The sequence below is a fragment of the Canis lupus genome, chromosome 36 (assembly GCF_011100685.1).
Source record: "Canis lupus familiaris isolate Mischka breed German Shepherd chromosome 36, alternate assembly UU_Cfam_GSD_1.0, whole genome shotgun sequence".
NCBI classification, from domain to species: domain Eukaryota; kingdom Metazoa; phylum Chordata; class Mammalia; order Carnivora; family Canidae; genus Canis; species Canis lupus.
Window position 1 is genome coordinate 14,243,797 of NC_049257.1, and position 13,240 is coordinate 14,257,036.

At 39.0% G+C, this 13,240-nt stretch overlaps 1 protein-coding gene across 1 annotated transcript in view; it reads right to left on the bottom strand.

Annotated features, from left to right (window-relative positions):
• Positions 1-13,240, bottom strand: part of LRP2 (LDL receptor related protein 2) — a 196,572-nt gene that overhangs the window by 31,610 nt on the left and 151,722 nt on the right. Inside the window, exons 54-62 of the mRNA XM_038584752.1 lie at positions 11,054-11,231; positions 8,865-9,061; positions 7,936-8,181; positions 7,101-7,223; positions 5,987-6,106; positions 4,582-4,698; positions 3,730-3,846; positions 2,747-2,884; positions 1,122-1,244 (exon numbers count right to left, since the gene is read on the bottom strand). Coding sequence (XP_038440680.1) covers positions 1,122-1,244; positions 2,747-2,884; positions 3,730-3,846; positions 4,582-4,698; positions 5,987-6,106; positions 7,101-7,223; positions 7,936-8,181; positions 8,865-9,061; positions 11,054-11,231 — 1,359 coding nt within the window. The remainder of the gene's footprint in view (positions 1-1,121; positions 1,245-2,746; positions 2,885-3,729; positions 3,847-4,581; positions 4,699-5,986; positions 6,107-7,100; positions 7,224-7,935; positions 8,182-8,864; positions 9,062-11,053; positions 11,232-13,240) is intronic.

The following is a 13,240-nucleotide window of genomic DNA, read 5'->3' on the forward strand; positions in this document are numbered from 1 at the left end:
CTGTTGTGAAGGTAAGTAATGATTCCTTTGAGTAGCATCCTACTCTTTGGGAAGAGTAAGTTTACCGCCCCTTTTAGCCACTGTCAGATTTGACCACATGCAATAATTGTCTGGCTCCATAAAAAAAATGGCAACAGTAATAAAGGAAATGGAAAGAGAAGGGGAGAAGGGGAAACCTGCTCAAAATTCTAAAAATGTTTTTATTTCTGGGTTTTCATCCTTTTGTGTTATGCCTCAAGTAAACATAGGAACAATGTTATAACCATAGGTTCACCTCTGCCCAAAAACCAAAAAAACCTTAAAACAGTTCCTTCTAGTAGGAGAACTGGTAGTGAGCATTCTAAGGTCACATCAATACAAAGGATAGAAATGAGAAATATTAGCCATTTGTCTAAATTTTCCCAAATAGTATCCTTTTAGAGAAAAAAGTAATTGGAGTCAAGGGAAATCATTTTCCTCACGACTTTTCTCTAGGTAAATTACCCAAAAAATTAATCAACTCTCCCCTTCAATGGATAGATCTTAAAACATTCTCACAGTGGGAAAGCACAGGTTTTTTTCAATATCTGAAACATTAAATGCAACCAGTTTGAAACTCCTATCTTAAAATAATCCATTATTTTTCTCTTCTGGGAAATTAATTTCCATTTTAAAGATGCATGTAAGACAAGCTCTGTTAACACCAGTGCTGTCTTATTTAATGTGATCTTTTCAGCTGGGCATTAAGAAGTTCATATGCCTAGATTAACAATTAGTATCTCTAGGCTGAAAAGTGACCAAACCTCGTTTTTGAAAATAAATAAACCATTAATTTGTGAAGCGTGAGGCAACTAGTATTTAGTGTTTGTCCTCAATTTTCTCCAAAAACCCTTTTTGAATACTTAAACAGAGACTAAAAAATTAGGGGACTTGCTCAACTGAAACAGGAATAAGCAGGGGAGAGATGCATTGGAGTAACATTGTGTGTTTATGCGGTCTGTAAACAGTTGTCAACAGAGATCTGCCATCGTAGATACAGTTCAAGCCTCTACAGAAAAAACTGAAATCCCAGAGGTACATTTTGCAAGCTGCAGACAACTCTGAGGGCCCTTAGTTTTTCCTTCTTTTTCACTTTTGCTTACACTGCTCCTCTTTCTCATCGCTCCCATCTCCACAGTCATCCACATGGTTGCACAGCTCATGCTTATAAATACAGCGATTATTGTCACATCGGAACCGGTTTGGAGACTCACAGGACACATCCACTGAAAGTAAAGATGGAAAAACAAAAGTACAAGTTAAGAGTAGAACATAAGGTATCTAAAATGCTCCCATGCCAGCATTAGGTTGGCTCCATTCATCCATTCATATGTTCATGCAATTAACCAATCGACAAATACATCCTGAGTATCAAGCACACACCACAGCACTGTGCTAGGAACCAGTACAATGCAGAACAAGAAAGGCATAGTCATTGTCCTCATAGAACTTTCATTTTATCAGAGAAACAGACTCTGCAAATTAACTGTTCAATGGCAACTGTGAAAAGAGCCACAAACTGGACCTGCTATGATAGCATCCATTGGGGAGACCGGATATAGATCAAGGGAAGAAGGGATCAGAAAAGGCTTCACTTGGGAAGTGAGTCAGGAAGAAGCATAGCAGGTTTTGGACCTGAATCAAAGTCTCTGTAGCCAGAGCATGGAATGAGAGGGACGATGACAAGCTATGAGACTGGAGAGGCTGGCAGGACCAAACATGAACTCTTATCCTAATAGTAAGGAGGCCACTGTTTGCTCCTCTGACTACAATTGTCACTGACCCTCCAGAGTATGAAGTTTCACACCATGACAGACTTTCCTTCCTGAATTCCCTCACCTCTTACGTTTAAAGTCACTATTTCACAATCAAACCCTGACTCATCTTGTTGTCCAGAGATAAACTTCTAGCTGATGCTTCTGCACCTATGAGGCACCTAAAGGTAGAACCCAGGTCCCTTACTTGTTTGGTACCAGCGCACAGCCCTCTGTGCACATACCAGGAATTGCATGAACTCGACACACATGTGTGTTCTTCCACATGGAAAAGTTTGGCTGCTTGATTTTCCTTCTGCTTTTGCACCATACACAGGAGCAAAAGGAGAAACTTGTGATAAGGTCAATTGAGGGGAAAAAGTCAGATCCAAGAGCTGATTCTTAGAAGTATTGTTAATAGAACTGTTGCAAGAATACTTTTCTGTGAAAGATGTGCAACATTATAAACCAGTGCTGGTCACTTTTCATTGTGGCTGTGTCTCTGCCTCCACTTTTCAATGTGGCTGTAGGCACAAACTCCTCCCAAAGAGGCAGCAACTTCCTAAGGACTTCTCTGAACGTTACACAGGCTTAAGATATCTTTCAAGACCCGTCAAGCAAAGCAAAACATGGTTACTTCCTACCAAGAAAAGAAGTGGCTAGAAAAATGTGGATATACCACTGTGAAAATATAATGTACCCTAATTAATGTTATCTGTAGAGAAGGAAATACTGACACGGGATTTTTGTCAAATCCTTGGGCTAAAAAGGAACAGGGAGGAATGTTTACCTAACAGCCCATGTTCCAAATAGCAAACTGGGGAAGAAGACCAAGTAAAATCACACTGATGATGCTCATACATCCAGTATTCAGAAATTGTCCAACTGCCCGCTGTATACATGCTCCATACAAGAAATGTTGAGATTTCGCCAGATGACACCACTCCCATACCCGCCCTTTGTCTCCCTCTTACAGCACAGGTGAAGTTCTTCATCAGAACCGTCGCCACAGTCATCGTCACCATCACATTTCCAAGATGACCTGACACAAACGTGATTTTTACATTCGAACATAGTAGCTGAGCAATATGCACCATTGGGGAAGCGAGTGGCTGTTGGTGGAGAGAAAACATATTCAAATAATTAGAAAAAGCTACTTGTTCTGGAAAGTTAGCCTGCTATTTGTCCGTTAGCTCTTTCCATTCTAGCCTGCCCTTCCTTATTCAAGATGTACTGTTGCCTTACACTGTCTGAAATTATGATGGAATACTTCTTAACAACAGTTGTCCAATCCCAGTTTTCAAAGACATCAGTCATTCCATGGATAGTGCTGGACTTTCTCTTTTTAGGCAAGGGCACTCTTCAGCTGTGTCAGCACTGGCTTTACCCACCATCCATTTATATATTCTTCGAAAATAGGTTTTAAGATGTGGCAACCACATCATTAATAACATCCATCATAGATAATAACAGTTAATATTTATTTATTTATTTAGTGATTCATAAAGACTAAAATGTGAATGATCATATTGACCTTCATTTTTAAACTTTTTTTTAATGCCATCACACAATTTGGAAAAATGTTAATGCTATAAACTCAGTATGTTCTAATACCCATTCTAAGTTCTTGATACCTCTTTATACATTGCTCGAATATACTTGTTTACCTGCGGGGTTTTTTTTCAATGAATGATTTGTATGATAGGCAATAATATGTAAGTATTTTTGTTAGCACAGATATTTAATATATTCTCTCCTTAAAATATTGAGAATGAAATGCACACTCTCTGGGTGTGGCAACTCAGACCCAGGGGAACTGATAATTACCAATGAACACTACGTGGAAAATCCCTAGAGCCTTTTCATCTAAAAGGTGGTGGCTGATGGAGAGGTGGGGTCTAAAAGGCCATGTCCACATATTTCAGATAAACAGTACCATGGGTGCCTAGAAACTTACGACAGGTGGCTTCATCGGAGGCATCCAGACAGTCAGCAGTTCCATCACATTTCACTTGCTCAGACACACAGTGTCCACTCTGACACTGAAAATATCCAGGTTGGCAGGTCTTCATCTCTGAAGAGAAAAGACTGTCATTCCAGCAGACCTTCTCATTCTCAGGCCCATGAAATATAGTAAGTACTTCATCACATTTTTATCCACATCCTGTGACTGGCTTACCACAAATGCACAACTTGTGGTTAGCAAATGAGTAAAGTCCCCCCATTCAACACATGGAGATGGAAGTACTTATCTCTCCTCTATTAAATAATCTCCTCTATTAAATAATCTCTATTAAATATTAAAAGAAATAAGCTTTTTCTCAGAAATCTGGATTTCCAGACCGAACCCTTCATGAGTAAAGAGCTATAAAAATCACTTGGGGTTTATGATTTCTATTTTAATGCCCTGACCTCTACACCAGGGAGCCATGGTGATATATCCCTCAGGGCCACTTTCTGGGGAACAGTAGGAAAAATGAATGTTTTTGTTGTTGTTACTTATAAGAACACAGATTAAAGTATGCTCCTAGGAAATATTTAAGTTAAAATGAGATTTTTAAAAATCTCTTGCCATTTTCTTCTATTATTAATCAAGACGGCTATAAGTTAAGAATAAAGCATAGAAACTACAGAGCAGAGGGTACTGTGTCATGCTAAGGTTTATATATTACATAAATGACACAGAAATTGTTTTACTCTTTAAAAAAAAAAACATATGAACTCTCACATGAAGTCCTTTCTCCCGTCAAATACGCTGACGCTAGTACTACACCCCACGCTAAGCCTCTAAAGGAGTTCTGACAGTTACCACAGTCCCGCTCATCTGAGTTGTCGCCGCAGTCATTGGTATGGTCACAGACCCATCGAGAGGGAATGCAGCTTTGATCATCACATCGAAACTCACTTTCTGAGCACTCCCGGGGGACTGCAAAGGAAAGCCACAAAGCCATCAGGGGGAACGAGGAATCAGACACAGAAGACAGACTCGTGAGTTGGCCTGAGTACCCTCAGGGTGCCATGCATCCTGTGTCCCAAGTCCTAGCAATTTGCTTAGGTGGGCAGACCACCTGTCCTTCAAAACTAGATCTTCTACCTCAATTTTAAGAATGTAATGAATGGCCTTTATTACGAGTTTTGTCCAGAGGTGATTTAATCTTAATATGATTGCTGATTTCATGATAGACTAGATAACCTTCTATAGGATTAAACATGAACTTTCTCAAATCTAAAATTCCACTGGATCACACTTTTGTGTTGTGCCAATTGATATTTGCAGGTGTAATCATCATCCTGAGTCTCTCAATTGCATATGGAAAATGGCAATCACTTCTTACTTCCAAAAAGTGACTAAAGTTAGATTGTGTTCCATATTACAAGGCACCTGGCTGGCCCAGGTGGTACAGCATGAAACTCTTGATCTTGGGGTTGTGAGCTCAAGCTTCACAATGGGTGTGGAGCCTACTTAAAAGAAGAACGTATTCCATATTAGTCTATCAAAAATTGACATATATCAAAATCAATGACATATGCTCAGGGCAGGGTCTCATTAAAGTTGTTTTCAAAATACATCTAGTTATTCAGAACGGAGTATCCAGTTTGACATGATCCAAAACTTTGGTTTCCTTTCCTTGACCTCGCTGTCCAATTCCTTGTAGTCGGCACCTTCACCTTCACTGGGAGAGAGGAACTAAAACCTGACCTGTCATTTAACCACTAGCCCTCCTAAAATAGTCAGCTATTCCAGAGGGAGACGACAATCCTAAATACAAGATCTCTTTCCTCGGCTATTAATACCATTTTGGGGCAAGCACCTAAGAAGCAAGGTCTTTGGGTTAGCACCTTTCCCTCCTCAACTTCTCTTGGTACTAATTTTTTCTTTCTATTCTTTATCTTATTATATTTGTCCTCTATTACAAGTCACCTCAGATCCTTTTTAGAAAAAAAAAGTTAAATATAAACAAATGCGATAAACCAAACATATTCTTGGGTAAACACCCTTCTCCCAAAACTTCATTATAAGCATCGTAAAGGGAGATGCTTCTGTTTTAATCAAAGAAAAGATAGAAATGTGCCAGTCAGCAGAATGCAAGAGTGACCAGGTCCTTGTCATCCTACCCCTGGAGGATGAATGGCACAGACAACTGAATTTTGCACAAATAACAGACATCACAGGTCTGGTAACATGTTAAAGTGGTAGAACCCTGAACACTCACCACAGTTTTCTTCATCTGAGTGATCTCCACAGTCGTTGTGCCCATCACACCTCCAGCGAAGAGGGATGCAGCGGTGATTATTACAGCGAAATTCCCCTGAAGGTTTGCACGTCCTCTCCTCTACAAAGCACAGTCATTGCAAAGACTTCAGAAGCCAGAGGTCAAGAAATGCCAAGGTAGCACTGGCTTTCTCGTGAGACAATTTGAGAATTATGCTACCATATTCTCAAAGCTCCCAGAGAGAGGAATGTCAGGAGCATTTGCTGTCAATCTTCCTCTGTTGGATAACCTGAATCTATTCTAGTTAAACCTTAAACTGCTAGATTCATTCTTTTTTGTAGAAACTGCTCAAAAAATGAATTGACACCTGGCTTCTAATTTGCAACAGAGACCTGGAAAGGAAGATTAAGTGATGCCAACAGCAAATAGAACATTTCCATCCCGTTACCTTTAGCTAATTAAATTCAGTTTTATTAAATTCAGTGTTAAAATAATCCATTATCATCCTTACTCTCTTCCAACTAAACTTAACACATACACTCACAGACCTTCGGGTTTCAAGTTAAAATATATGGCTAATCCTGACAGATTCTATTAATTCATTTAGCCTTTTGTCCCTAAGTTATTTGTATGTTGCCAAAGTAACTTACAGCTTTCTAATAGATGATATAGACAAAGGGACATTCAGAATATGAAAATCTCCAAATACAAAAGATTCTGATTTTGAATTATTCTTTTGAGACATAGATATCAAATCTTTTCTCTGCCCCCTTCCATCAATTTCAATCTATAAAATTTGAGAATTTAAATTTGTCAAGTGGGAATAAGGATTCTACATTTAGGAGAAATTTATTGAGTTCCTAATACCTTAATAACATCTTCCTCAATGACAACATCCTTTGGGAGGGGATTTCATTTAGATGATATAAATTAAACTCCCCCAATAGTCCTCTAAATGCTACAAAAATGTAACACGTTACTAGAAAAATCAATAGTTGATGCTTTTTCAGAGGTCAGCAGAAGAAGGAGAACATGGGAAACACTCTCATCTCCTAGATGGCACCTGCACTTCTGTGTCCTTGCCCCTGCCCCACTCCCCTGCAGCCCTTCCTACCACAGCCTTGCTCATCACTGTTGTCCCTGCAGTCATCAAAACCATTGCACACAGACCACTGTGGGATACAGCGGTAGTTCGTCCTACAGCTGAATTCTGTATGGTTGTCACAGCGGTGGCTCACTGGAAAGAGAGGAAAAAGCAAAGTCAGAACTGAATTCTCAGTCCAAAAGACATCTTCCCTTTGTCGTATTAAGGACATGGTGCTCAAGAGTAACAATTATCACCAATTATCACCATGTTACCAACTGGATTGATTCTGGCAACATGGGTCTGTTTAAAGTCTGATCTATTTATCAAGAGCAGAGAATCTTAAAGTTTCCACCCTATTCAGTATTATGCATTTGTGTTACAGGATGACCATGGTCGGGGGTGGGGCAGGGGAGGAGGAGGACTGGACTGGAACCAAAAAATACCTGGGTGTCAGCTCTACCTCTAAATAGAAATGTGACCAACTACTTAATGTAAGCCTTGGTTTTTTTTAATCTGGAAAATGGGAATTGGTAGCATGGGTAGTAGGGACTGCCCAGTGATTCCCTGAGGCTCAAATGAGAAAGTGTGAGCCATACAAAATACAAGTTCTTATTATCATGTATTTTTGAGAATTGGATATCCAGGGTATTGCGAGGAGGAATCAGCTCCTTTTGAAACAGGGTTGGGTCGAATCTGCAAACCTACACAGCTATTTCTTTGTTTTGTAGTGCCAGACTTAGCAGGGAGAGCCGAGAGGCAGTATGCCATGGGGCTGAAGCAGGGGCTTCCATGTCCTCTCTCAACCCACACAAGTTCTCCCTGTTGCCTTCTGCTCCTGCACGTCCCTCCCATAGGAACTTACTGCATTCGGGCATGGGCTCATCCGAGTAGTCTCCACAGTCATTGTCCACATCACACTTCCAGTCCTGAGGGATGCAGTGGTTATTGGCACACTTAAAATAGCCCGGCTGGCAGATCCTGCTGGCACAGTTGTAAACATCTTCGTCTGAGTTATCACCACAATCGTTCTCCGAGTCACACCGCCAGGCTTCAGGGATGCAACGTTTGTTGGCACACTGCCATTCATTGGACTCGCAGCGGTGATGCTCTGCAAATAGGGGCATTTGGTTGCAAGGTGTTAGGGACAGAAGCTCCTAACACACTCTGATGGATCTTGGAGAGCCTGATCATAATTCCCTTTTAGAGGACTTATGTCCTACTGCACTTATTATCAACCAGTACAACTACATGGTCAGTTATTCTTTTTGACTATTATTGTCTCCTAAATTCTTAAATATCTTTTTCTTGCAGGCAGAATTGGGAGTTAAAGACTGACTCACTGATGGCTTAGTAAATTCACCTTCTCCTGTCCCTATTCTCCCAATGGACAATGTTTTTCAAACTTTGTGTTTGTTGTTAATAATGTGTTGTTTTTGAGTTTAGAGGGTTTTTTCTTGGCTTTTTAAAAATGAAAACACAAATAAATATCACCATGAGAATTCTTAAAATGAGAGTAGGAAGCCCTCATTTAGCCCTCGAAGAGGGCTATGTGTAGCACGTGGTAAAGAATCACCAACACAGACAACATACCTTCTACCTCAACCATTTGACTCATAGAGACCTTAGTATATCTTAAGAATTTTATAAAAATAGGACGGACTATTCACTGTTCTCCTAGGACTTTGGACAAGTTTAAGGGTTATGACATGCAGAAAATCTCCTCAGATTCACACTTGTATACAATCTACTATGGAAGTGGGCAAAAGAAGGTATTAAAGCAATTCAACACACCACAAAGAATCTGGTCTTCATCAGACCCATCAGGGCAATCTTGGTGAGCATTGCACAGGAAGTGTGAGCTGGTGCAGTTGCCATCCTTGCATTGGAATTGGCCTAATCGGCAGTAGCGCTGTGGGCAAAGAACTGGTTCATCAGAGCCATCCGAGCAGTCTCTCTGTCCATCACATTTCCACCAAATAGGAATACACCTGCACACAGAAAATACAGCACTTCTCTTAGCAAAGCACTAGGTGGTAGAGGCTACCTGGAAAGAAGATGTCAAAACTGAATTCCAAGTAATAATAGGCCTAAGTTCCTTTAATGCAGCATATTTTCAGAGAAAACATAACTAGACGAGATGGAACACATTTGTTAAGACTCAAATACATGCTGAAAAAATGCTTTGATCTAATGATTAAATTCCTGCCACAGAAAACAGTGGGAGTGTGTGTTTAGGGCTATGGTTCTGGTAGCAAGAACTGGTTGGGAATATCTGTTGGGGTGACATAACAGACATATGGGTATTGGTTGCAAAGGCAGAGGGCACTTACATTTATTGGCAGCCTAGGTCAAGATAGATATATGCTAGATTCTTCATTGGAGATATTTTATTTAATCATCAAAATAATCTGCCATTGAATCTTAAATGCTATGATTTGTATTAATGTCTCCCCCTGACTTCACTTTCTGACTCACTCCCCCTAGACATCAATGGCCTATGACCATTGCTAGGGAAATCATCTGTGGCCATGTTTTGTAACAGATACAAATAATCAAAAATGGATTTAAATGTGTAATTCCTGGATCCTCTGGCAGAGTTAATTAAGAAGGTAGGTCACCATATGACTGGGAAGGACAAAGAAATTCAACCTTTTTTTGCCTTTTTATTTTTTTTTAATTTTTAATTTAAATTCTAGTTAATTAACATATAGCGTACTATTGGTTTCAGGAGTAGAATTTAGTAATTCATCACTTACATATAACAGACCATGCTCAACACAAGAGCCCTCTTTAATCCCCATCACCCATTAAGCCCATCCCCCACCTCCCACCCCTCCAGCAACCCTCAGTTTGTTCTCTACAGTAAAGAGTCTGTTATGTTTTGTTTCCCTCTCTTTTTTCTCTTCCTATATGTTCATCTGTTTTGCTTTCTTAAATTCCTCATATGAGTGAAATCATACGGTATTTGTCTTTCTCTGACTTATTTTGCTTAGCATGATACCCTCTAGATCCTGCCACATAGTTGCCAATGGCAAAATTTTCATTCTTTTTGATGGCTGAGTAATATTACATTATATATATCAACAATAGCCAGATTAGTGAAAGAGCTCAAATGTCCATTGACTGATGAATAAAGAAAATGTAGCATATATATATGAGCCCCTATTGTTGATAATGCTGCTATAAACATCAGGGTGCATGTGTCCCTTCAAATCAGTATTTTTGTATCTTTTGGGTAAATACCTAGTAGTGTAATTTCTGGGTCAGAAGGTAGTTCTAATTTTAACTTCCTGAAGAACCTCCACACAGTTTTCCACAGTGGCTGCACCAGTTAGCATTCTCACCAACAGTGCAAGAGGATTCCCCTTTCTCTGCATCCTCACCAACATCTGTTATTTCCTGTTGTTGTTAATTTTAGCCATTCTTGACAGGTGTGAGGTGGTATGTCATCATGGCTTTGGTTTGTATTTCCCTGATGATGAGTGATGTTAGGCATCTTTTCATATGTCTATTAGCCATTTGGACGTCTTTATAAAAATGTCTATAAATGTCTTCTGCCCATTTTTTAACTGGATTACTTGTTTTTTGGATATTGAGTTTTATAAATTCTTTATAGATTTTGGATACTGTCCCTTTTTCAGAGAAATTCTACCACTATTGAGGGTTATTTTTCAGTGTACATATATACAGCCTTGGTCCTGACACCTAGGACAATTTATTAGAAACAGAAACACATAGTTTCTAGTTTCTTCTCTACAGAGATAGATAGTTGCATACATTGGTTAATAAATTGTTTCTGTTCATGGAAGAAATTATTTGAGATTGTAGACTGAGAGTCGTGGTGCGCTCCAAATGGACCACATTAATTCCCCAAAATATTAATTTATTAGGAAATTCCCATCCCCTGGACCCTCAAAGTTCAATGTGTGTCTGTCCAAGGGGGTAGAAAGACAGAAGGGTGAGGGAAGAGAGAGCCTTACTTTTCACTGTTGGCACACAGGAATTGGGTGCTGGAGCACCTGGGCAGGCAGATGTTCATGTCACCCATACGGAGGGTATGGAAGTCATCTGGACACTCACAGGTGAATCCATTTCCTCCTGCTTTGATGAGGCAGAGGTGCGAACAGCCACCATTGTTGGTACCACAGGGGTTGTTCACTAGGAAAAGGAAAATACACATTCACTTAGAATACCAAGCACAGGTGAACTCATTGCTCACCTCATTAAATTAGTCACCTCTCAGTAAGAAAAATCAGGGATGCCTGGGTGGTTCAGTGGTTGAGTGTCTGTCTTCAGCTCAGGATATGATCCCAGAGTCCTGGGATCAAGTCCCGCATCAGGCTCCCCCAGGGGAGCCTGCTTCCCTCTCTACCTATGTCTCTGCCTCTTTCTGTGTCTCTCATGAATGAATAAATACAATCTTAAAAAAATCTATCCAAGTTTAATGCTTTTCACAAAAATTCATAAATAGGACAGATGCTAGAACTGTATAAGCAATGCTGTGCTTTGAGAAAACTGATCTATGTGCTACCAGAAGTGAGGTATACCCACTGGTGTTTTGGGCTAGAAAAGGTGTGTTTCTCAAAGTCTTTGGAGGGCAGGTCGGAAACTTATTTTACATTCATGTGCCCAGAACCAGTTTTAATTTCTAGAAGATTCTGTATTCTTTCATTCTAATAAGTATGGACAAGAATAAGATGGACACGTAAACTATGTGGTATCTTTACTAATTTTCTCTGTCACCATTTGGAGGTGAAGATTAATTTGAACTTTTATATATAGATACATATATTTATGTGTGTCTGTATATATATATATATATATCTCTGTGTGTGTGTATTTTTTTAAATTAAGCAAACACTACACCCAACATGGGGCTCAAACTCACGATCCCAAGATCCAAGAGTCACATGCTTTACCAACTGAACCAACCAGGTGCCCCTAACTGGAAATTTTGCTAAAATAATATCACAAATATTAGCTTTCTAGAGGGAAAAAAAACCCTGAATGTCTTTCTTCTGCTAATTCTCATTTTTCTTACTTCCAAGTTTATCATGTTTTTAACAAAACACAACAAAGCAGACCCACAAAATCCATTCTATCCCCAAAGTAAATTCCAGACCTTTGCTAGATTATGTATAAATCATGAAATGGCTTTAACTACATGAAGAGTATAAGTTCACATAAGGAAAAAAACATATTATGAGACATTGTGTTGCTCTTAACATTATTACCTTCCAGATGACAAGTATAACGTATGTTTAACACGCAAAATGTCATATGCAAAGACATTTAACGTGATGTTTTATAATTATTGTAATTTTCTTTTAAACATTTCTTTAAAGCAGTCATTTTAACAGATTGATCTTGGTATTAAGGAATGATTATTAATCTCTTAAGTGTTATAATTTATTGTGGTTACATAGGAAATGTCCTGATTTTCAAAGGTGCTTTCTTAAATATTTAGCGGTGAAATGTCACAGTATTTTTAACCCACTTTATTTTTTTAAAATTCAATTTAATTAACATAGTATATTATTAGTTTCAGAGGTAGAATTTAGTGCTTCATCAGTCATATATAACATCCAGTGCTCATTACATCATGTGCCCTCTTTAATGCCCATCATCCAGTTACCCAATGTTTACAGCAGTAAAGTCCACAATAGCCAAATTATGGAAAGAGCCCAGATGTGCATTGACAGACGAATGGATAAAAAAGCCATCAAGAAGAATGAAACTTTACCATTTGTAATGATGTGGATGGAACTAAAGGGTATTATGCTAAGCGAAACAAGTCAGAGAAAGACATATACCATATGATTTCACTCACATGTGGAATTTAAGAAACATGAAGATAGGGGAAGGGAAGGGAAAATAAAATAAGATGAAAACAGAAAGGGAGGCAAACCACAAGAGACTCTTAACTATAGGAATAAACTGAGGGTCGCTGGAGGGGGATGGGGTAACTGGGTGATGGGCACTTGATGTTATGAGCACTGGGTGTTAAATGCAACTGATGAATAACTAAATTCTACCCCTGAGACTAATAATATACTATATGTTAACTAAATTGAATTCAAATTTTAAAAACAAAGAATAAACCAGGTGTTAAAGGGGGAAAAAGTTATTAGCAGGTTTTCCCATGTTTTGTAGAAAACATTAACAAG